Source organism: Pseudopipra pipra, chromosome 24 (assembly GCF_036250125.1).
Source record: "Pseudopipra pipra isolate bDixPip1 chromosome 24, bDixPip1.hap1, whole genome shotgun sequence".
NCBI classification, from domain to species: domain Eukaryota; kingdom Metazoa; phylum Chordata; class Aves; order Passeriformes; family Pipridae; genus Pseudopipra; species Pseudopipra pipra.
The window spans coordinates 7,142,749-7,166,796 of record NC_087572.1 but is presented as its reverse complement, the minus strand read 5'-3'; the positions used below and the strand labels follow the sequence as shown (position 1 = coordinate 7,166,796).

The window sequence follows — 24,048 nt, the reverse complement described above, 5'->3', positions numbered from 1 at the left end:
CCTGACTTCTCACAACAGTATTCCCTGAGTTTGGAGGGGGTGAGGTGGGACAGGAGAGCTGTTTGCTCTTCTTGAAATTATTTTAAGATTTACAAGTGTAGAGAAGGAAGGTAGGTAAGGGATTATTTGGGATGCAGTGTAGTGCCAGAGAGGGCTCTGACGTGGCCATCTTGGATGAATTTCTAGAGCTTCCTCTATTAAAGGAGAAAAGTGGCAGCCAGTAGCAGGCCTGACTAGGAGTAGCACTGCCTCATCTGCCCTGGCAGTATTTCTTCTGCGGGGACATACTAACTTGAGAAAAACGCTAGGCTTCAGTATGTTTTACAGGTTATTCTACTAAATAGTAACAAAAGTAACTGGTAGAAAATGAGAAAATAAAGTTGGCATTATTTTATTAAAAGTTAATGATAAAAATACACAAACATGTTCTGTTATACTTTGAACTGGTAGACACTAGATGAATGACTGATACCAAAATGCCATATCAAGAACTGGCTAAACAGGAGCATTCATTAATGCCCCTTGTAATGTGTCTCTGTGTTACACAGTCACTGTGCTCTGCGTGGCACATGTGTCCTCAGTGCTGCTGGGTGAACTCGATTTCAGCAGCGCTGTGCTGTCTTCATAGAGCATTGCAGAGACCAAATATGAAACAGGTGTTTTGGCTCTAAATAAACCCTTGATTCCTTGTAGGTCTGTAGCTTTTTATTTCCCAAAACATTTTTGGTTTATTCTGACTCAGGAAAAGAGGTGTGCTTACCTTCAGAATGAACTGTTAGGCAAAAGCCATGACAAGAAATGCTTAAAGTGTTGTAAAACACTGAGGAGTCACCCTTCCCTCATATCACAGATGTTCCAGTCCCTTTGTTACCTTCATAGCCCTTCACTCCAGTAGCTCCATGTCTCTCTTGTACTGGGAAGCCCAGTTCATGGTCCTTCACATGAGTCAGTCAGTACTATGTGCCAAGTTAACTGCTACCTCAGCTCATCCCCACGGATGGTCCGTAGCAGCTGCTTGCCTCTGTGGCAGATCCCTGGTGGCATGACCAGGAGCAGCAAATCTCTTGAATTCTTCCCTGTTTCTTAAAAAGGAAGGAACCCACATTATGGGAATTTCTCTGCAGCAGTATCTCTTTGCAATGGGAGAGCAAGCAGCCAAACGAATGACTTTATGGAAGATGTGGTATGCCAACCTGCTTTATTTTAGGAAGGACTTAACAGAGCTTACTATAGTAGGATTAGAGTCGATGATACTGCATTGCACAGAGATAAAAAACAGCTGTTGAGAGACAGCCAAGGGGCTGCCTGCAATAGGCACAGGAAAGAAAATCAGTGAGTACTAGAGCAGTCAGTGTTAATTTTTGTACTTCTCTTAGTGTTGCTGTAAAAGGATTTGGACAAGTACTAGCAAGCTTTTATATGCATTATTGTGCGTAGTCTGGGTAACTTGAGAAAAATAATTTAAACATCTGGTGCATTGACACTCAGATTTTCACCAGGCTGACCTCCATGTGCCTTGACCCAGCCCTGTGGGCTCCTGACTGGGGTGGACAAGCCGAGCCGAGCCGTGCTGAGTTGAGCCCAGCCCGGCCCGAGCGGAGCCCGGCCCGAGCGGAGCCCAGCCCAGCCGAGCCCAGCCCAGCCCAGCCCGGCCCAGCCCGAGCCCAGCCCAGCCCAGCCCAGCCCAGCCCAGCCCAGCCCAGCCCAGCCCGAGCCCAGCCCAGCCCAGCCCGAGCCCAGCCCAGCCCAGCCCAGCCCGCCCCTCAGGGCCGCCCCGCCCCCCCCCACTCGCCCCCCTCCCGCGGCTCCTCCGGCCGCCAGGCGGCGCCGCAGCGCACGGCGGGCGGAGCGGCGATGGCGCTGCCCGGGGAGCTGTGGGCAGAGCTGCCGGCCGAGCGCCGCATCTTCTGCTCCGTGCTGCTCTTCTCTTGGGCCGTCTACCTTTGGGAGGCCTTCCTGGCTCACCGGCAGGTCGGCAGGGCTCCGGTGGGGATGGGAGCCGGCGGGCCGGGGCCGTGCCGGGCCCGGCCCAGCCTCACGTGGCGGGGGCCGGGGCTGGGGCCGAGCGACGCGAGGCCTGTCGCCTGCCTGGGGAGGGCTCGGCCCTGTCCCGGGGTGCGGCCTCAGCGGGTGGTGAGGATGCTCACAACGATGAATTGTGTGAGTGCGGTGGGGTCACTGGCGGCCCAGCACCCCCAGAAGCTCGATTCTCCTCCCCGGGACAGCTGAGAGAGCGGGAAGAGCAAAAATGAGGAAACGCGTGGGTTGAAGTAACGACAGGTGAAGGGCAGAGCGGGGGGAACCCCGCAAGCGCTGCACAGGCCGTCGCTCGCCACCTCCAGGAGAAGGCGATGCCTGGGCGGCCTCCGAGTGATAGCCACCCTGGAAGACACGTCCCACACCCCTTTTCGTATGGCAGAGTATATCATTACACAACACGGAGTGTCCCTTCTGTTAGGTCTTGGCTGTCTCCTGCCAGCAGGTTCTCCACCCCCATCCTGCCCGTCGGGCAGAGCAGGGTCAGCCCTGGCAGGTTCAGCAGCAGCCGCACACCGGGGTGTCTCCAGCGCCCAGAACGCGGGGCCATCCCCGCGCACCTGTCCGTGCCAGGCCCGGGTGGGCAGCGCTGCAGAGGACAGGGAGCGGTGCTGCCAGCTCCTGTGAGCCCTGTGATCGGGGACACTGCAGACTGGTGCCCCGGGCAGAGGGAGAATGTGTTTTGAAGTGACAGAGAGTACCCTTTGAGAAGGGGTAAGTATACTGAAACAAGATAAGGCATCAGAGGGAAAAGACTTTTATTCTTTAAAAATTTTCAAGTGGCAAGTTCTGTACTGAGAATGAAATAGCACTTCGTTTGTGCAGCCACGCTGTAGATCTGTGTTCTGGTGAAGTCTCATGGTTTGCATTGGAGGATCTGGTGTTTGGTTTCAAATTCTGCTTAGTCTTTACTGTGGTGCAGTAAGTCACATCCTGTGGAAAAATCAGTTTGTGTGATCTGTATTTGAACTATTCTAAATAAGTTAATAAGTCAGCAACTCAGTTCCTGGTTGTAACGTTAATAATTATGCTTCAGTTTTGTATTTGGAACTTGATAGAAAACAGGCATTTAGGAATATTTGTTGCTTTGTGTGTTGGGGTTTTTTTTTTGTTTTTTTTTAAACTTTCCGTGGTGGCCCATTGAATCATGTTAGATGTTACTTTTAAATCTTGTCTCCTTAAAAATATTAGATGTAGACTTTAGTTTCTTTGATTTTTCAGAGACGAGTGTATAGAACAACAACACATGTACCACAAGAATTGGGACAGATCATGGATTCAGAAACATTTGAAAAATCTCGTCTCTATCAGCTGGACAAAAGTACTTTCAGCTTTTGGTCAGGCCTCTATTCAGAGATTGAGGGCACTGTAAGTACCTTGCATATGATATTTTTCATGTACTTGAACTGTGAAACACTTTGGTTCTTAATGATCCCGTGTAGCTGCACCATTGGCATTCTGGCGTCTTATGGCAAACACTGGCATTTTTGTGTTCCTTATTTGTGGCTGTATTTGCTATATAAGAAATAATTATTCAGACAGCACGTAATTTCTCTCTGCAGTGCTGAGTCATACTGCACAACTACAACATTACCTTACATTTTATTATTTTATTATATTTAATATATTATGGTTTCCGTTGCCAAATAATGAAGCAGCATGAGAGCTCTTTTAAATTGTTAAAATGCAGACCTTTCCCTGTGTTTGGAAGGATGCAAGTACTTTCATTTTTAGATAAAATTTAAGTAGAAGATAAAAAGAGAAGCTTATGAGAACAAGGAGAGTACCAATTGATACATCTGAAATATAAGAATTACATTGGGCAAGTAACGTTCACATGTATGAAAAAAACAGAACCACTGAGTTAGAAGTCTCTAAGACTCTTAAGACTGTTTGAAAATCACATACATATATACTTTGTTCCAACTCGCTGCTGAAACGCATTGCTCATCAGTAGCACAACTGGGTCAAAAAGGAATCCTGAAGTGCTTGGCGTTGCCAAGTAAAATTGAAGTATGATTCTATTTCATGATAAACTTAAGGAAGCAAAAATGACAGTCATAAAAGCTAATGAAAATAGGATTGTAAAATAGTCAGTCATGTAACTGTAGAATGATGATGCAAACCCAGTACTTAAGACTTGTGACACCTCTTACCTTCCACATTTCCTGATCTCCTTTGTGCAGCCCAACCTGTACTTTGTTTCCTTTTGTATGTACTTGTAAGGATGTTGTGTCAGTGCAGTCTGTTATTTTCTTTTTGTTGGGATTTTTGGTATGCTGAGTAAAACTTGAGGCAATTCTTATGTGAGTTTGAAAAGCTTCTGTGTTTCTGAGCAACTTTAGAGGCAGTGTTTAATTTGTAAATCGAAGCTGCTCTCCAGCAGTGGTTTGGTGGGCACGGTAAGGTGGTACCGCTTAGCAAATGGAATGAGTCAAAAAGTTCTGAAGCTTTATCTTGATTTCAAGAGCTCTAGCCAAAACAGGTTCCCTTGTTTTTTTTAAGGAAAATATATATGATTGAAATGCAATTCTTTTTCCACTGAATTTAGTACCCTGCTATTCAAAGAGCCAAGTCTGCAGTCTGTGCTTATCTTCATCCAGGCCTATTGTTATGGTCCTCCACAACGCTGTAGCCACTAAATTGGATTTGCCAGATGGACTATTAGATTAATAAAGAACTGGCTAGATGGCTGCATCCAAAGAGATAAAGCTCAGTTTCCAAGTGGAAACCAGTGGTGGTTCTCGAGGGTCCATACTAGGGTGAATGCTGTATAATATCTGCAGTGGGACTGAGGACACCCTCGGCAGGTTTGCAGCTGACACCAGGGTCAGCAGGGCAGCTGATGGGCAGGAGGGATGGACACTGTCCAGGATGACCTTGACAGGCTCGTGGAGTTCAACGAGGCTAAGTGCAAGGTGCTGCACATGGGTCAGGGCATGCCCCAGCACAGACTGGGGGATGAGTGGATTGAGAGCAGCCCTGTGAACAGGGACTTCAGGTTCCTGGTGGACAAAAAATTGGACTTGAGTTGGCAACGTGTAATTGCAGCTCAGAGAGCCAACTGCGTCCTGTGCTGATTCACGGCAGTGTGGGTAACAGGGTGATTCTGCCCCTCTGCTCCGCTCAGGTGAGATCCCACCAACGGTGCTGCCTCCTGCTCTGGGGTCTCCAGGGCATGAAAGACACAGATTTGCCAGAGTGGGTCCAGAGGAGGCCACAGAAATGGCCAGAGGGCTGGAGCACCTCTCCTTCAAAGACAGGCTAAGACAGTTGGGGTTGCTGGGAGCTGGTGGTAACCCACAGAAGGCTGGCTCCTTGGTCATCAAAACTTTATGCCATTTGTACGTATTGGGAAACAAAATGGAAGTTTGTTGGCTACAAGTTACATAGTTCTTTTATTAGTTAGTATTCTACTTTCTGTTGGCTAAATTACTCTCATGCTAATTCTCAGTCTTTCTCTTCTTTCGAGTCGGTGGGTTTCTTGGGTCAGTGGTCCATGAAGAAGCTGTGGCTGCCCCATCCCTGAAAGTGTTCAAGGCCAGGTTGGAGGGGGCTTGGAGCAACCTAGTCTAGTGGAAGGTGTCCCTGCTTATGGCAGGGGGGTTGGACTGAGGTCTCTTCCCACCCAAACCATTCTGTAATCTTTAAAGGTCCCTTTCGACCCAAACCATTCTGTGATTGTGCTTGCCTGTGTAGGAAAAGCACAGCTTTTGCTTTCTCTCTTGACTTTTCTTTCTGTTCTGTCCCTGTTTCTGTAATAACAGGTCTACAATGATTTTGGTAGCTGATTGATTTGTTAAGGAAATTAGTGCATCCAGCTGTCTTCCACACCTGAGCCACAAAATCGAGACTATGCTAGTGCTTTCTAAGCAGCAGCCAAAGCCAGTTACTAAGTCAACAAGCATCATAGTGTGTATGTTGTTCTACTGTTTCAGCTGTGATGGTGATAGACAGCTGGAAAATAGGTATGTCTCAAACTGCTGCTGCCATTATCGAATTGATTTTTTCATAGTGATGCTGATGTTCAAAAGCCAAGGAAAAAAACATGGAATATGTGAGTTAAAGCTCCCAGCTAATTGAACACTGGCCTGAATGAGCAGTTTTCAAAACAGTTTTCAGCTCCCAGGTCCTGCTCTTGGGTCACAACAGCCCCAAGCAGTGCTCCAGGCTGGGGGCAGAGTGTCTGGAAAGCTGCCCTTTGGGAAAGGACCTGGGGGTGCTGGTCAACAGCAGCTGAACATGAGCCGGTGTCCTTCTCCCAGGACTGACTGGACCAGAGGAAATGGCCTTAAGTTGTGACAGGAGAGGTTTAGATTGGATATTGTATTTCTTATACTGGATATTATATATGTTGGGTATTGTATTTCTTCACTAAAAGGGTAGTCAAGCATTGGAACAGAGAACAAGAGGAAACAGCCTCAAGTTAAACCCCCTCCAGAGGAGGTTTATCTGGGATAAAAGATTTCTCCATGGAAAGGGTTTTCAAGCCCTGGCACAGTCTGCCCAGGGCAGAAGTGGAGTCACTATCCCTGGAGGGATGTGTGAATGTGGGACTTGGGGACATGAGTTAGTGGTGGGCTTGGCAGTGCTGGGTAACAGCTGGACTCAATGATCTTAGAGGGCTTTTCCATGGATAGCCCTCATGTGTAGGCTATGTGCAGCTTCTTCTCTACATGTCTGTAATGATGAGTTGTTGCTCCTGTCTGTGATGCTGAGCTGTGTCTTTCTGTTTCTTAGAATCTGTTCTGGGATTATCACATTCCAGTTCAAGTGAGGTGGCCTTTACTGTCCAGGTTTACCACTTTCTTCGAGCTTAAACTGCATCCTTTATTGGCTTTTGGAACTGCCTGAACTTAAAAGAGGCTGTTGTGACCAAAGCTGATGAAACTGGATGTCAGTTTTTGCAAGCTTTTGCCTTTTTAAAGTATGATTCATTAACCCAGCAAGTTAACTGAAGGGGAGATGCTGTGTTAGAATTACTCGTATGCTTTATTTCCGCCAGATATTCCAGGCTTGCTTTATCACTGTTAAGATCAGAGGGAGACAAAAAGCCTAATTATAAAATTTGTCTTATTCACCCTTAAAAGATCCTTATCATGCTGAAATTTTAGTAGATTAAGATGACAGTCTTTCATACTGTATCTTTGCTATGTGGTTTTGTTTTCAAGATGATTCTCCTCTGTGGAGGAATTCCTTTTCTCTGGAAACTGTCTGGTCAGATCTCTGGTCATGCTGGATTTGGACAAGAATATGAGGTAAGCAGGCTTTATATTTCTGTGAGAACATTTGTTCCATGCTGCAGTAATAATTTTTATTTCAAAGTTGGCATTTAGTTAAAAGTGGGATTTAGCTACCGTATATTATAGTAAAAATATTAGATACTTCCTAGTGCACACAATGATGGTGTGAGTCTGAAAACTGGTAACAGTATATGACTTTTAAATTAGCTTACTAATTAAAATAGCCTTGTATATTAAAAACCTACAAGTCTTGTAGCTACTTGAGTCAAACCATGTGGTGGGTCAGGCTTTTGGGTGCTCTTTATTTGGGTGTTGTCTTTTTACTAATCCTAGATTTGATTTTCCTGCACAGTAAAAGGGTAAGAAATTTGAGGTTACTGCTTATGTTGTCCTTGTGCTGTGGATGAGGCATGTATCCAAATTTGTGTCCCAAATCCTTAGTAAGCTATTCCAGTGAGCAGTAATCTAATCATCACAAATTATGTTTGTGAATTTATCTAGCTTCATCTTCTAACCGGTTTCGGTTAAACCACTGACATAAAATCCATTTTTAACACCCAGAATATTTATGTTATGGGTCAGTAAATATCAGGTGGATTTATTTGTTTTTTTGTTTTAGATTGTTCAGTCATTGGTATTTCTGCTGCTTGCAACACTCTTCAGTGCCGTGACTGGTCTCCCGTGGAGTTTATATAATACATTTGTCATAGAAGAGAAACATGGCTTCAATCAACAGGTATTGCAGAGAGCACTTGTACTGACCCAATGGCTTCAGGTTGGTTAGATGGACTGGTCTGTCCATATCTGTGCCAAAGATCGTTGGTTTTAGGAACATTTCTTCTACTTACACTGCATAAAAATCAGAGCAATGACAGTTTGTGGCTGTTGCAGGAGTGCCCATGCTGCAGCACATCTGTGAGCCTGTGCCTCTGAGTGTGTGTTCTGGGGGTGGGACAAAGAATGTTTCATACCTCACCCGTTCAGTTTTGGATGGACTGTTCTTTGCCCTTCATATGCCCACCCTTAGAAGTCTGAATCACTGCTTAGTAGGGTCAGTCCTGATTTATGGACACTTACCAGGTGAAAGAAAACTGAGGAATTATTCTCCTCCTCATTTTGTTTCGCCTGCTGATTTCTTATATCAGCCTTTACTTAACTGGAGAATTCAGCTCTTCATTTGGTACCTTTGGCTTTCTTAATTTCTTTCAACAACTTGTTTTAACCTGTGTCAGTATCAGTTTCTCGTGAGATCAGATATTCTTTCTGGGAGAAGAACCTCAATCTGGGACACATCATTAGCCATTTCATGCCAGAGCATAAGATACGCTTTCTCCTTTGGACCGAGCTGGTCTTGTCTACATTACTTTCTGTTCCAAGTCTCCTAGGAAGTTGTTGGTTGGTTGGGGTTTTTTTTGCAGTAGAATGAAATTTGGATGGGTAGCAGATGTGGGATAAATCTGTTTGGCTCATTTTAATATCAGTAGATATGCTCTGGTATTTGCCAATTTCATCTTCCCAGTCTCTGTGGAGGCAGGAAGACTGAGCAAGGTAAGACCTAAAGAAGTGAAATTAGTTTGTTTCTAAACTCTTACGTTCCTGGTAAATTGATGAATTGATGTTTCATATTCCTTTTTATAAACAACCAAGAAAAAAAAGTGATAAAAAAGCTCTAAATGCAGTAATCAGTTTGCACCCTTTAAAACAGAAATGTGTAGGTCCTGACACATCCAGTATTATTTTGGTTCACATCAATTATTTAGTGGCATACTGTTAAGTAGGGAAGCCCAGCTGTGAAAATTCTCACTGCACAATTTTGTGTGTGTATTCCCAGAAAACAACAAGGCTGGTTTGGCCACGTGTCTGCCTCACCTGCGATGTTTGAATACTGGGCCAATGGCAGATGCTGCTCCGGGCTTTGGGAAGCAAATCTGAAGATTGTTCTAATTAGTCATAAACCTTGAGCTCGTGACAAACTCAGAACTCTTTTATACTCCATTTAGCACTCTAGTCTTTTGAAAGAGTCTTGTGCTTCTAAAAACTCACGTGTTAACTTTTTTCTCTTACCAGTGAGGAAATGGTCACTGTCAGAATGACGGTGTCCATGGCCATTCATGTCCCAGGTGGTTCTGAGGCAGAGTCCTGGGGATCCCCTTCTCTTTTGTAGACTTAATATTGAGCACACTGGCAGGCTAACATCCACTCCTAGCAAGGGAGGAAGGAATGTTCCCATGTTTCCAGAGCATGAGTCAACCAATCTTTTCTTCAGGGGAAATATCTGTTTAATGTATTTGGATTATTCTCCAGCTATCACTTAAGTTCTGCAGTCCTCAAAGATTGTAAGGTCTGGCAAAGTCCTTGTTCTTGCTTCTGGCCTAGCTCAGACATCCTTTTGACATTCAGAACCCTTAAACACATCAAAAGCCATCTCTCACTCTTGTCTCTCATGTCAATCCTGAGTATCAGGATTGACTCATGTCAATCCTGAGTATCCCTGGCATCAGGCCTGCAGCTCGGTTGCTTCTCCTACCTTAGTGAGGAATAAGTTCTATCTTGGTGCAGGATCTGCAAGCCCTTTATGTTCAGCACACTTAAGTCCAGAGACTGGCAGTAGAATTAAAGCCAGTCAGCAGACTAGCTGATTGATGGAGAGCTTAACTTGATCAAGTCCTGCCTCTGTGCAGGAGAGGGCCAAATACTGCACTTAACAGCTTGGGCTTCTTTTAAAAGTGCCTTGAGAGCCTGCAGAATTCATGTCGTTTGTGTGCTTTAGGGAGGGTAAGCAGTATTCTGGGTGTATCTCTGAGCATTTTCTTCTTGGAGCACACAATCTGTGTACTTCACTGTTGTCAGTGCAAGCACTGCCTAATCAAATAAGAAGATTTGGCACTGACCATGGAGATTAAATGCTTGACTGAGCTACCTGCATATCTTTTACAAGGGTTTTTTCACAGCAGTTGTCTGGGGTTACGAGTGAGTTAATACGGGATGCTTGTTGTGTAATGGTCGCAGTGTATGCTGGGAGTTGAAGTTCTGATGGAAGCCTGCGAAAAAATGACCAATTAGAAGTGTCCCGGGAAGAAGCTTTAAAGTGATTGAACAGGACTGCACTGCCCCCCCCCAACATGTTTTGATGTTTTGTTACCACACCTTTTTGGAATATAAGAACTTGATCAGCCATTAATAAAGGATCCTCCATTTTTCATCATCCCAGGAGGGTCTCGTTTATATTCACTGCCACACAGTAGTCCTCATGCTGAGAGCTGAAGGCTCAGTCCAGGTCCAGTTCAGTCTGAGGTACTAAATGTCTTACAAACACAGTCAAATTTCTGTCTCTCATTTCAGACTGAAGGGCTGGTCCTTGGTGAATGAGCCAAATTCACAGCCGGTACCAGCCCAGACTTGGGAATTTCTAGCATTTCTAGCATGATAATTGACTGATCTTCAGATAGACTCCTTCTCTAGGAATGGCTTGCTGAAAATGAGGATTTTTCTCAAGGTCATATTTGCCTTAGAAAGCAGGAAATATGCTGGGCAAAGATGAAAGACACCGTGCAATTTTCTAGTTCTACTCCTCCAAGACTGTGGAGCTGGAAGTAAAGAAAGATTTAAAATGCAAATATGAGCTAAATGGGTTGTAGCTGACCTGTTTTTATTTGCAGACAAATTCTTTGAAATAGTATATGCTTTCAGTACGGCCTTGTTGGAAAGATCTTTACATATTAAGCTTCTAGAGCTAGATGTGTGTCTTATCATGTTGCAGAGTCACTATATCAAATTCATTCAGGTAGAGGTCTTTGAAATTTCTATTGCTTCTATTAAAGTTATGCTAATTTTAAAACCCAAGACAGCTACTTGAGTAGTAACTCCATGTCAGTGGAAGCTTGGAGTAAAATGCCCAATGTATTGCTGAAAATCTGTAATAGGGTTTCTATATATTTTCACTTAAGACAATTAGCATAGTGGTAACTGAAAGTTAAGACGAATGGAGGCAACTGTTAAGTGGAAGACAAAACATTTTACAGTAGCTGTGTTTCTTTGAGTATTTCTTATTCTTTAAGAATGCCTTGATGTCTGGGATATAGATTGGTAAAGATAAGCTTAAATTTTTCTTTTCTCCTTTAATGAATGTGCAACACAAAATAAGGGTTTGGGTCAGACTAAAGAAGAAAGCATCTGCATGGGCTCACGTCTGTGCGTGTGTAAGGAGCTACTAGCAGAGGAGTTGAAAATGTTCTTCCACCTTTTCTGACTGACTCTCATTTCCTTACCACACTGGCATCGCTGTTTTCCCATTTGTCTTATCTGAAGGGATCAGTTCATTAACCGCAGTGGCACATTAATATTTGCATTGACATATCACTGATATTCTTTATCCTTTCTTTTCAGACGCTGGGATTTTTTTTTAAGGATGCTATCAAGAAGTTTGTTGTGACTCAGTGTATTCTGTTGCCAGTGACATCTCTTCTGCTTTACATTATTAAAATAGGGGGAGACTACTTCTTCATCTATGCCTGGCTCTTCACCTTAGTTGTTTCCTTGGTGAGTATGAGAATATGTTTGGGTTTCTTCTAAACACCAGCTTATTTGCATGGCTCAGCACACTGAGTACAGCTGAAAGGAAATGGAGAAAAATCTAAATCTCGTGTGAATTTTAGTGTCTACAAACTTTAACAGAGTGTCTTGCTCTCAGTGTACTTGTTCAGAAACAACAGCTCATATTAATTGTCCACATTAATGTGATATATTTTATCTATTCAATACCGGAGTGTCTTCATCAGTTGAAAAACAAGCATTGAAAAAGCTTTAGAATAGGTAGTGGAAATACAGCACTATGTGGTGATGGGTTTTTCTTAAATATAGAAAGGGCACAGGGACAACTGCTGGCAGTTTGGCAAGACAAAGCAGATCATGCTTTGATCAGTTGTATTTGCATCAGGCATTTCTCTTAGGTTATTGCACACAGCCCTCAGTGCATTGCTTGGTATCGAGGTGAGTAGCAATGTTCCATTCCTGGTTCTGCTTATATAGCTGCTTTCGTACTAAATTGTAACTGATGTTTTTAGGGTTTATATAAAAGGATCTTTTTATATACATCATAAGCATTTGATACTTTATGTTGTTACTCCAGGGTCTGAAGGCTGTATTTTTTGTCTCTTTCAGCATAGTGCTCTACTGTCTTTTTGCTCAATATACAAACCATTGCTCACTCAAGGCAGAAATTACACAAGTACTGTTGTATATAATCATTCATTTTTAGATTAGAAAAGCACCTTAACAATTGAAAGAATTACTACATTACAGTGATGTAATAAAGGCTGCCTTATTAGCCTAACAGTAAGTATGGGTCAACCAAGCCCTAATTCTCATCTCAAGTTCAGACTTCCAGGTTGAAGTGGAGGGCACTATCAAGAAAACTTTTAGGAATACTTGGGTAGGAATTGTGATTGTTTTCTTTCTTAAGCTTCTCTAGTCCAGGTGCCCTTATGCTCTGACATCTTCCCTTTTTTTGTCACTGAACATATTCTGAAAAATCATGTTAGGTGTCAAAAATGCCAGGTCATTTGTATTGAAATGGCTGTTACAGAAAGATTTGTGCAGACAACAGTTCTCAAAGAATTGTTCTTTTTCTTGCAAGTTTTGATCAGCAGCATGCTCTTAAATCCTAACTCAGCATTTGAGTTACTTCTCTGTCAATTGGCGTGAAGCAGTCCATACTTGCAGACTTTTCTAGTGAAGCCTTATTATTTGCAAAATTGGATATTAGTTCTTTATGTGATATCCAGTTCATATGTGAAGTGTTTAGTCTTTAAGGCTTTAAAGACTTGCTTTTTCATAGAAGGATTAAGTTGAAATTTTAAAATAAGTCGTAGTTTCAGGATGAAAGATACAGGATTTTCTGAAATGGCCTGCCCTCATTTGTACACTGAAAGATTTTTTTCTTTAACCTCCTTTATACCTGTCGTTGACTGTATTTATTCTTGCCATCTTTTCTTTAAAATACAGATGGTAAAAAATGTTGTATGAGCTCATATGAGAAATTTTCTGAATGCCCCTTTTATAGTCTTTATTGAGCAGGTTTATGTCATGGGCTGACCTTGGTCAGATTCTAGGCACCCACTAAAGTTGCTCTGAGCTGGGAGAGGTCACACAGGCAAAACAGACTCAATGTGGGGTTAATACTAAAATTTATTACTAACAGAATAAGATCTAAAGAGTGAGAAATAAAACAGTCTTAAACACACTTTCCACCCACCCCTCCTTTCTTCCATGTTCTCCCTCCTTCCCCCTCAGCAGTGCAGGGGACAAGTCCACCCCTCAGGCAACAGGTCTTCCAGATCTGCTGTCCCATAGGTCACCCTTCCATGGGCTGCAGGGGGACAGCCTGCTTCACCATGGTCCTCACCACAGGTTACGGGGGGGCCACAGCTCTGAGTCCTTCCCCTGCTCCATGGGGTCCCTCCCACGGGTAACAGTCCTTGATGGACCTCTCCAACGTGGGTCCACCCCCCAGGCAGCAGTTCTTCCATATCTACTGTCCCGAGGGTCACTTCTCCATCCTTCCTAGGATGCAGTCCCTCATAGGGTGAGCTGTACTGATATGGATCCCCCACAGGGCCATGAGTCCTACCCGGGAATAACCTGCTCCAGCGTGGATTTTCCTCTCCACAGGCCACAAGTCTCTTGAAGGACTCCGCTCCATCCTGGGCCTTCTGCAGGGGATAATGGCCTTCTTCCATGCATCCATCTGCTCCAGCATGGGCTCGGCTGCACCGTGGCAGGCCGCCCTGGCCCGGCTTGACTCGGCCGGGGGAAAGGGAGGGTAGTGCCTGCCGGCAGGGGCCACTCTGCCGCCCTGGCCTAGCCTGTGGGGCAACACCCTCCACCACCACCTCCACAGCGAGGGAGGTGGTGGGGCCTCCTGGGAGCTTCAGTCAGCTCTTCCCTGGCTGAAAAAAATTCTTCTGCCCAGCAAACTTGTTTTAAATATGTTATCACAGAGGCATGATTATTGGCTCTCCCTTGGCCAGCAGCAGGAAGTCCCTCCTGTAGCCAGCTATCATTGGCTTCATTGGGGGGAAACTTCTGGCAGCTTCTAACTGAAGCCCCCTATGTAGCCCCCCTCGCTACCAAAAAACCCAGCCACCTCAACCCACAACAGTTTACTGGAAAGAAGAGGTGTAGGTGAGTAGTACCAGGCACTAAATTTCAAGGTGAGAACCAGAACATACTCAGCTGACGCCATATTTCTTTCTCTCACTTTCATATCACAAACTAGTATTTTATTTTTGAGATGCCTGTGCCTTCCCATTGAGCTATCAGTGTAGATTTTGTCTTGAGGTATTACAGATACTTTAGAACCTGATAAAACAAGGGTTGGCCTATCTTAACAAAAGCTAGAAAAAATGTCTTGGCAGAGTTACAATCTTCCTGTACTAAAAGAATATATAGCAAGACCTAGTGGCGCACTCTTCTCCCAGGCCCTCGGCCCTGGCTGTCCATGCCACTGTCCCTTCAGTCCATGCCAGATTAAGTGCATGCCCAGACAATTGGTGCTCTTAGGCTTGCCACCTCACTGCAGCTTTATAGGGTTTCAGGCCTTAATGTGTTGGTTTGACATGCAAAACCACCCTAAGAGGTGTTAAGTTTACCCTTTAGAGTTTGGTTTAGGGAAAAATTCCAGTTCCATGACTCTTTAATCAGAGTTAGAGTTGCATCCTTCTACCAGTCTGCTGATATCAAGGCATTACACAAAGATCTGAGATAAAAAACCTTAAAATTAGTCCCTACGTGCTAGATGGTCTGAGACTGGTCTGGACTAAAGAGCTGATTTCTGCTCTATGAAATACCCTCCTACACTTGCTGCAAAATATCTGCACAGGTTTAAGCCCTTAAGAGTTACAGTAATAAAACCCCCTTATTTTCTAGGGGTGCTTCATATTGATATCCTCAGTTACTCTGACTTTGCAGAAGTCTGTTTCCCTGGTTTTTGATTTCATTGAACTTTTTCAACAGTGCACACACTGTCAAAAGTCCAGGTAGTTGTTTTTGGTGAAATAAAACGTGAAGATAACTTCAAAGTTAATGTTGATGTCCATTTGCTTCTCATGTCCTGCTCCTTTTTTGCTAACCAGAATTTAAACTTTTAAAATAAATAAATAAAAATCACTTTGTGAAGGTCCAGAGTGTGAGGAAAGGGAGTTCAGCTTTCTTTCCCAACACAGTGTTATTCTAGTTCTGGCTTGCTCAGCTGAGCTGCAGCTGATGCCAGTTTGAAGCACTATGGTGATATTTTTTGAGGGGGGTCAAGGTGGACCCAGAGGCATCAGGCAGTTCCCTCCTGACAGCTGGGAGGAGGGAAAGAAAATAGGGGACATGAAATTTCTTACCTCTCTTTAGACTGTGGCTTTGCAAGTTAGCAGGAGTTAGAAGTGAGACTGTCTCCTGGATCCTTCAGCTCCGCAGCTCAGTATGAAACACTTTAGAGCTTTCCAGGATTGGTGAATTGTGTGGAAGTGACAGCCTGTCACCAATGACCCCCCCTGCTCCCAGCTGCCCAGCGGCCTTGTCTTCTGCACTGTTCACACCAGTTCTGCTGAGGTGTGTAGTTGGTTTGTGCACCTGCCCTCGCCCTGTCCTGCTGCTGAACTGCAAAACTGCAGACCTGCCACCAGACGAAGCAGTCCGTAGAGACCCTGGCCACAGATCTTACCTTATACAGGACTCTGCTTTATCAAGTGTTTTCTTTCTGAAATTATGCCCTCTTTTTGTACTTAGGCTCCACCTTTAACACTAACCACATGTTTCCTTGCCCCATTCTTAATATCTCCATGTGTTTGCAGGTGCTTGTTACAATCTATGCAGACTATATTGCACCTTTGTTTGATAAATTCATTCCACTTCCGGAGGGAGAGCTCAAGCAACAAATTGAAACAATGGCAAAGAGCATTGACTTCCCGTTGACTAAGGTGTATGTTGTTGAAGGTGAGATTTATTCTTTTTTAAAAAAAACAGACTTTATAATTTTGAATTTGTGGGTTTTTTTAGTTTTGATTGTGGATGCTGTAGTAGGGCAGTTGCTTGCATTGTTCAGATACTGCAGTAGTTGTCAATGTCTGTAGCATTTTCCTGGTTTTTGCCCTGAGGTCAGAAAAGTGAAGCTGAATGTACAGCCTGAACTCAGCCTCTGGTTGGAAGCATTGACCTGGCTCTTGTAGAATGGAAATACATGGCTCAGTCAGGAATGGAAGCAGGAAAGTAGTCAAGATTACAGTTTTAGAACTGTAAAACAAGGGAAGACCTTTTTTTCCTAGTCTCAGTTTAGCATTAATCGTCTCAAAGTCCTTGGTGAAACAGTTGAAAAAGTCTTGAAAGTTAAAAATGCCTATTTCTTCCACAATTGTTCACAGGTATGGTTTCTTATGGTGTGGCTGGATGGACTTACACCTCTGACTTGAGACTAATTTTTTTCACTTTCTAGTACTGAATTTCTTATCTTTTTTTCTTAGGTCATGGAATATGGAATGTGCCAGCTGCCATGTCACTTCCTCTCTGCTTCCATGTTCATGGAGCATTTTACTATCTGACATTTCCAGTATTACTCATTTTGCTCCTGTCTGAACTTGATTTCAGGGGTTTTCCAAATTTTGTTTTGGTTTTGTGCTCCACCTGTGAGGCTCAGATGTGTTTTTTACTGACTTGGTGAAACCCGTATGAGATGGCATAAAGAGCTAAAATGGTAGAGTTTTGCAGTCAGAGAGGCTGGTGAAGGCTTTATCTAGCCAGGAAGCTGTGATTTTCCAAACTTCGGGCTGGTCAAATCCTGCTGATGCTCTGCCTCAGTGCTGCTGGATACACTTGGGGCACAGGAAACTCTTCTCTTTTCAGGCAAAGTTGAAGCTTTTCAAGGTTGAGAGTCAGTGCAGAGGTTTTCTTAAATGTACTGCTGGTTCTGTCCCAGCTTTTAGCCATGGTGAAAGTCCTGTGAGCCAGTTGTTGGTACTGCAGCCCCTGTGCAGTGTGCTTCTCTGGGATGTCTGCTTTAGTGGCAGGGAGGCTGCCGAAACTCCAACCCCCTCCCTGGTTTTTTTTGTATAGCATCCTTAAGAGCAATGAGCCAGCACCATTCCTTTCTGACATGGGGGACTGGATTTGTGAACATCTTTTTGCCAGTGTTTTTCTGAACTCTGTCTTGGCTCTTCACACTCTGGAACTGACTTCTTGGTAGCATGCCCAACCAAGTCCTGTAATCTCAGGGTTCATTCTGTAAGAGGGAGATTACAAAGGTTCCTTCTCTACCAACACTTAGTGGAGAATGAAGTTTTTTATGATACGCAGGTGAAAGGAAACATTGCTACCCTCTGGCTGTTCTGATTTCTTCACTGAGAAGGGACTGGTTACTGAGGGTTCATACTCTGACCAGTCTCTTCCTCTGTCAATCTGTATTGGTTCGGTGCTGAAGGTCACCATGACCATCCCACAGGTTGGCTTCCAGTGGAACAGTGGATGTTTTGTTCTCTAAGGGATTTATGGAGCTCATACATTTATAGTGTATCTTATCTTTTGCTGCAAAAAAACCCCACCTGTGCTCTCATAGAGACATCTTTCAGTCCTGATGTTGCAACAGCTTCTTTCCATAGTCAAAAAAAAGCTTTTTAATCAGCTGAAACCATGGACATTCCATGGAAAGAGATGAGTTTCTTGGCCTCAGATGTTTTGATGGTAGAAACAGTCCATGATTGACCTGATCTAGATAAAGGTAGCTGTAAAAAATGACCTATTTCAAACAAAAATAATATTACCTGTAGTTCATCTCTTCATCTTCTCCTTATCTGTTTCTAAAATCTTCATCTTTATCTGTTTCCAATCATCTTTGCTGGCACATTCTAAATTATTTAGCACAGGTTCTTTGCCAGGAGGGAACGTCAATGCAGAATGCTCTTTCCAGTCTAAATCTGAAATTGCAATAGAATTTGCTTTTCTTCTTGGACATTAGATCTTCATGACTGCTCTTACACTTTTAGTGCCTTTTGTGTTACATTTCTCTATTGGAGTCATCATTACTTAGATTTTAAAATATGCTTCTGTCTGCAAACTGATTTGCCTGAGTTTGTGTACTGTTCATTTGGGGACTTTGAGAATTCCTTTGGAGGAGTCTGGTCTGTGTCATGCTGCACAGGCTTTGGTGCAGGGGATTATTCAGGTCATGATCTTTAATGTAAATTTTCCCCATCAGGTTCGAAGCGTTCTTCTCATAGCAATGCTTATTTCTATGGATTCTTCAAGAATAAGCGGATAGTGCTCTTTGACACCCTCTTGGAAGACTATTCTGCATTGAACAAAGAACCAGCAGAAGGAGAAGATGGTGAGAATGAAGAAACAAAGTCTAAAACCAAAGTGAGTTTGTTTTTCATCTTGTTATTTACATTAACTTCTTGGTGAGATTCCCTTGTGCTTTCTAATGTATTTTAAAGGTTCTGAGTGAGTTGCTAAAAACCAAACTCTAATGATTTCAACACCAAAATATTCCTGGTTTGCTAATTGGAATTTTTGGGGCTGTTGGGGCATCAGAGAGACTGTAAAATCCATAGAGGCTTTAGCAAAACATGTAAAAACTAGACCTTCCACATAATTGTTTGAATAAAGGACCTGTTTAGGGTTTTAGTTCATGTTCCCTCTCTTGGAACTGCCGCACTAAAGCTTCCTTTTGCAGGAAATGCTTTTAATTCTCAGTGTGTCGTTTGTGTGCTTTTTACTGCACGCAGAATTTTTGGTGCAGGAGGAACGCACGTGAGCACACAAAGACAGATTCTACATGTGCATCCTCTCCCACCCTGATCAAGAACAGAATGGTGGCCTGGCATTGGCCTCTCCATCAGGAGCCTGCTCTAACAGCTGGTGTGACCTCAGGAGAGTATGGGGATGGTTAAAGCTGATGGAATACTTTCTGAAGAACCTGAAGGAGTAATTCTGAGAAAAACAAATGACTTGTGCAGCTAAGGTTAGGCCAATGTCTAGATTATTGCTCAGACCAGCTTCTGTTTCTTGACACCATGTTGTTGGTGGAATTCTCCTTGTCCAGGATTTGGTTTGGCAAAAACTGCAGAAATGGGTGATGAGAGGAGGGGATTTTGAGCTCACCTGGTCTAGTTATAATGACTCATTTTTTCCATTTCAACAGGTTCTTCAGCCCTTGTGCTTGTTTTTGACTTCCTGATGTACCTGCAAAGGTGCAGATGTCCTTCCTAATGATAGCTTTAAGGCATTTCATAGGGTTTTTTGACTAGGGCAGGGATGTTGTCATTCCTTTTTAAAGGAACACTGGTGCCTTGGGAGGAAGGCCACATGTTGAGTGTTGAAGGAAGTAGGGAGAGGGCTTTGCTCTCAGTTCTCTCTGAAAGTCTGCAGCTCTGAATGCCTGCCTCCATTGTACTGCTTTTCTTGAGTAAAGAAACAGGATGAAATCAGGGGATGGTAGGAGAGAGTTTGGAAGGCAAATCTTCCAGTGTTCTTCCAGGTTTTCATCAACATATCTGCATACATTGAAATAAGAGACCACCACCTCATGGTAGAAAACTTCCTGAACTTAAAAGGTTATATTTTTGTAAGTATCTTCATGAAAAAGGCTCAATAAGAAATTATATATGTGTACCTGCTATTAGAAGGGAATGGCCTGATCTAGGGACACTTAAGTGATCAAGTTAAAAACAAACAAGTAAGAAATTTATTCAGTGGTGTTCAGTCATAGCTGATATTACTTCTGCTTTGTTATTCCCTCAGAATAAGAAACAAGGATGTAAAAATGAAGAAGTTCTAGCTGTACTTGGTCATGAATTGGGTCACTGGAAACTAGGTCACACTGTCAAAAATATTATTATCAGCCAGGTAAGTTATTTAAACTGGGGTGTTTTCTGGAGTATTTTGTAGTTATTGCTGTTTCCAAATGCCTGCTCGCTTCCAGATTTGTAAGTGTACATTCAGGTGTACACTGATATGCTCTGTGACAGAAAGTTGGTCTGGTTTTTTTTTCCTTGCTCTACAGTGAATATGCACTCACCTTTCTGTCCCCTCCTTGCTTCATCTGATTGGTAGGAAGCTTCTCAGAAAGCATGTCTGCTGCCATTTTAATTCATCTGTGCAGCCTTCTGAAGTTGTGTTGTGGTTTAGGAATGGTACTCCCCAATCCAGTGCCCCCACCGACATTTTCCAAACCACACACAGCTCTCTGTCACTCCCTTGTTTTTCCTCTCCTCCTTCCCGCTGCTTCGGGATTGCAGAGGAGATTTGGAAGCACAAAAGGCAAAGATCAAAGGTTGAGATAAGAACAATTTATTGAAACAGCAATGAGATAAGAAAAGGAACAGTAACCAACAATACTAATGAGAGAGGATACAAGAAAAGAAAGAATTCACACAGAAGAAAAACCCAAAACAATAGTAGACAATACTGGGCCCCTCCCTCGCCAGGTTCTCTTGACTAAAAGAAACCCCTTCTCCTCAGAAGAGTCTTCCTTCCCCCCATCTCCAGCTGCAATGATGTGAGGTGGTATAGAATAACCTCTGAGTCCTAGCCGTGCCCCTTCCTACCTACCGTAAAAATTAACCCTTTCCTGGATGATACCAGGACAAGTTGGGACACATTTTTTTTGCTCTGTAATACTTGTCTGTTTGAATCTCAGGGCCTTCTCTGAAGTTCTGTTTCCATCCCTGTGCTAAGGATAGGTTTAGATGTGTATTGACTCCCAGCCTGAGATTTTTAGGTGTTTGTCTTTACCTCTGAGAAAGCTTCACGTGTCTGAGAGCTTCTGTCAGCCTCGTTCCTTGTAAAGCTGAGAAGGAATGTGATTGAGGATTAGGAAATCTGACACAAGAGGGCATTCTTATTTATATTGTATTCTCATACCTTGTGCATTAATTATTGATAAATAACTTTATTGTGCCACTCTTGGTGCTTGCCAAAATGGGGGTGAACAATGAAGTAATCTCCATAGAGATATGTAATTGCTTTGGTGTAGATCTGTGTTGTTCCAGGTATCACTCAGCCTTCTTTTCTCCAAGTTCTCAGCCTTTTCTGTTTTGTTTCTCTTAGCTGCCCTCCAGGCACCTTCTGTAAATTCCATCATATCTTTCTTGAGATGCGTGCACCATTCCAGGAGTGCTATTCTGTTCTTTTTCTAAGGTTATTCACAAGCTTTTCAGGCTATAAACATCACAATTAAACTCCCGTTTATGCAAATCTCTCTGTTTTCGCATTGGTATTTTCTTACCTGTGCAGCTGAACATTTCAGTGAGGCTCTTCTTGCTTTCTTTAAGGTGATTACCTTCCAACTTCTGACATCAGCACTGATCCCTGCTACCAACTGTTACAGTAATTTTGCCACATTCCTAACTCATGTAATTTGTCTTTGGATCCACTTTCTAGATACTACTATTTTGCTGTAATAGGTGGACTTTATCCTCACTTTCAGAAATTTGTCACAAATTCTTCTGCGATGTCTTACACTTTTTCTGTATTGTTTGCTGTCTGTCACAACCATCCCTCTTTTCTGTTCCCTGTGTTTCAATAACAAAAAGTATTCTTTTCACATTGCTGTAAAAAGACCAAACAGCCACTTGGATAGATTGAAAAGGTACCGACTGCCCTCTCTGGAAAACTTGGTAAGGCATGGTCCTGCCGCTTGGCTCTGAAAAGCCAGGCAAACTGTACACAGTGCTGCATGGCTTAGATGGAAGCGGAGATTGTTTCCAGGAAAGGAAGTGCAACACAGCACAGACACATTTTGTTTACCTTTAAACTTTTAGAACCTATGCTTAATTCCAAGGAGATGGGTTCTATCTTCTACTCCCTCCTCACTTGTCTTCTTATCTTTTCATCTTCCTTCATTACTTAGCCTACTTTTTTGCTCTCTGACTGAAAATAATGGTTCTTTATTGCATGCATTTTCAGAAAGTAGGTAAAGACCAGCTGTTTGTTCCTCTTTGTATATTACTTCAAAAGTCATTTACAGTAGCATTCCTATGCAAATCTGTAATGTGATATTATGTAGTGTTTAGACTCATCTTAATCAAGAATGTTGTTTCCTTTCTCTAGATGAATTCCTTCCTCTGCTTCTTCTTGTTTGCTGTGCTAATTGGTCGAAAAGAACTCTTTACTGCATTTGGTTTCTATGACACCCAGCCTACCCTGATAGGCTTGATGATTATTTTCCAGTTCATTTTTTCACCTTACAATGAGGTAAATTGTTTTCAAGACATAAATGCTGAAGTATCATCTTATTTAAATAATGATTTTGTTTTGACTGGGAAAGTTTGAAGCTTCTAGCGGCCGTATTGGGTGTCTCATTTTAATAATCAGGGCTAGTGCTACATGTTGAGTAAGACTCTTGGTTTAAGGTGTGGCGTGGATAAACCTTAGTGAGATCATTCTAAAGCCACAGCAATGTGTGGGATGTGGAAAGGTAGATATAGAAGTATTTACTGTAAGGAATTTGCAGATAGCTGAATTTTAAAATAATTTTTAATACATTTCTCTCCACAGGTTCTCTCATTTTGTTTGACTGTATTAAGCCGACGGTTTGAGTTTCAAGCAGATGCATTTGCCAAGGAACTTGGGAAGGCTAAAGACCTATATTCTGCTTTGATCAAGCTAAACAAAGATAATTTAGGTTTCCCTGTTTCTGACTGGATCTTTTCAATGTGGCATTACTCCCACCCACCCCTTTTAGAAAGACTTCAGGCCTTGAAAGATGCAAAGCAAGAGTAACAGGAATCATTGCTGGTTCAGAGACACTGCTTCCATCTCAGAAGCAAAGTTCAGAGCTGCTTTTTAATTTTTTTTTAAAAATTGATAATGCCAATTAAGTGCACTGTTAACAGCACCACAGATCTGAGAATCCTGAAACAGGTGTTAAATTATAAATTACTTCTTTTTAACAAAAACAAAACTGTGGAACTTAATTTAGAAAAAGTACTGGGTGATGACCTTTCCCCTCCTCCCCAATGACTTTTATTCAAAGTATAGACTTTTAAAGGGAGGAAAACAAGCATAAACTTCGAAGCACCTTTTTCTTCAGTTTGTGTATGCCTTGAAAATTGCTTTTGATCCTCTTTCCATTCTCTGCGTTCTGTGAACCTTCCCGGTCTTACTCTCTTCACAGTGAAGAGGCTTTGGGTGACTTGATTTCCTGTAAAATGATACCTGTACTCGCCAGTCAGTGTGTTGTGTTTTAAAAAGCTGAATGCAACAGCAGCCTTTCTCCTGGATTCATGTTTGTCATAATGAAAAATGCTACATAATAAAACCTTTCTCTGAAGTGTGGGAAGAAGGATGAATTACAACTGAGGAAATGTACCGTGGCTTCCTTGAAAATGAGCACTAGTTGGTATTTAGTAGCATTATAGTGGGATTAGGCTGCTCCTCTTCCCCACCGTGCTGCTGGGGGTGTGGAAGGATGTTACAGGAATGGCATACACATGTTAGAGAAAGATACTAATTCTCTCTTGTTCTCTCTTTTGCTTGCAAGTGGGATGGTTAACAGCTTTCCCACACCTCAGGTCCTCCATTTTGGTTCTTCTTTGCCTAGATTTTTTGTGTATATGGAAGTGTCCAGTTGCTCAGCAAGTGTATCAGAGCCAAGCTTTCATCCTGAGAGGGTTTGTCATCCACTCCATGGAGGGTTTTCCATTAATATGAATCCAGTTCAAATAGCAGTGCTGGAATATTTGTTCTTCATCGTTGTTCTTATATATAAAAATTGTTCTTATATATATAA

At 42.9% G+C, this 24,048-nt stretch overlaps 1 protein-coding gene across 2 annotated transcripts; it reads left to right on the top strand.

Moving 5' to 3' along the window:
- The first annotated feature begins 1,820 nt into the window (after positions 1-1,820).
- Positions 1,821-23,589, top strand: ZMPSTE24 (zinc metallopeptidase STE24). 2 transcript variants are annotated; one of them, XM_064635397.1, is made up of 10 exons: positions 1,821-1,971; positions 3,259-3,405; positions 7,209-7,295; positions 7,900-8,016; positions 11,667-11,819; positions 16,121-16,262; positions 18,514-18,674; positions 20,058-20,162; positions 22,368-22,511; positions 22,815-23,589. In XM_064635397.1, the coding sequence occupies exons 1-10, from the start codon at positions 1,855-1,857 to the stop codon at positions 23,037-23,039; spliced, it is 1,398 nt and encodes a 465-aa protein (XP_064491467.1). In that variant the 5' UTR covers positions 1,821-1,854; the 3' UTR covers positions 23,040-23,589. The 2 variants fall into 2 exon arrangements, with proteins under 2 accessions (XP_064491467.1, XP_064491466.1); XM_064635396.1 differs by having other exon boundaries at positions 7,900-8,055.
- Positions 23,590-24,048: the final 459 nt, after the last annotated feature.

What these genes read in the sequence shown, in the direction of transcription:
- ZMPSTE24 (XM_064635396.1), top strand. Translation starts at nt 1,855, where the DNA reads ATGGCGCTGCCCGGGGAGCTGTGGGCAGAGCTGCCGGCCGAGCGCCGC. An exon ending in GATTTGGACAAGAATATGAG is followed by an intron (nt 7,296 to 7,899) that starts GTAAGCAGGCTT and finishes TTTTTGTTTTAG; the next exon opens with ATTGTTCAGTCATTGGTATT. An exon ending in TCACCTTAGTTGTTTCCTTG is followed by an intron (nt 11,820 to 16,120) that starts GTGAGTATGAGA and finishes ATGTGTTTGCAG; the next exon opens with GTGCTTGTTACAATCTATGC.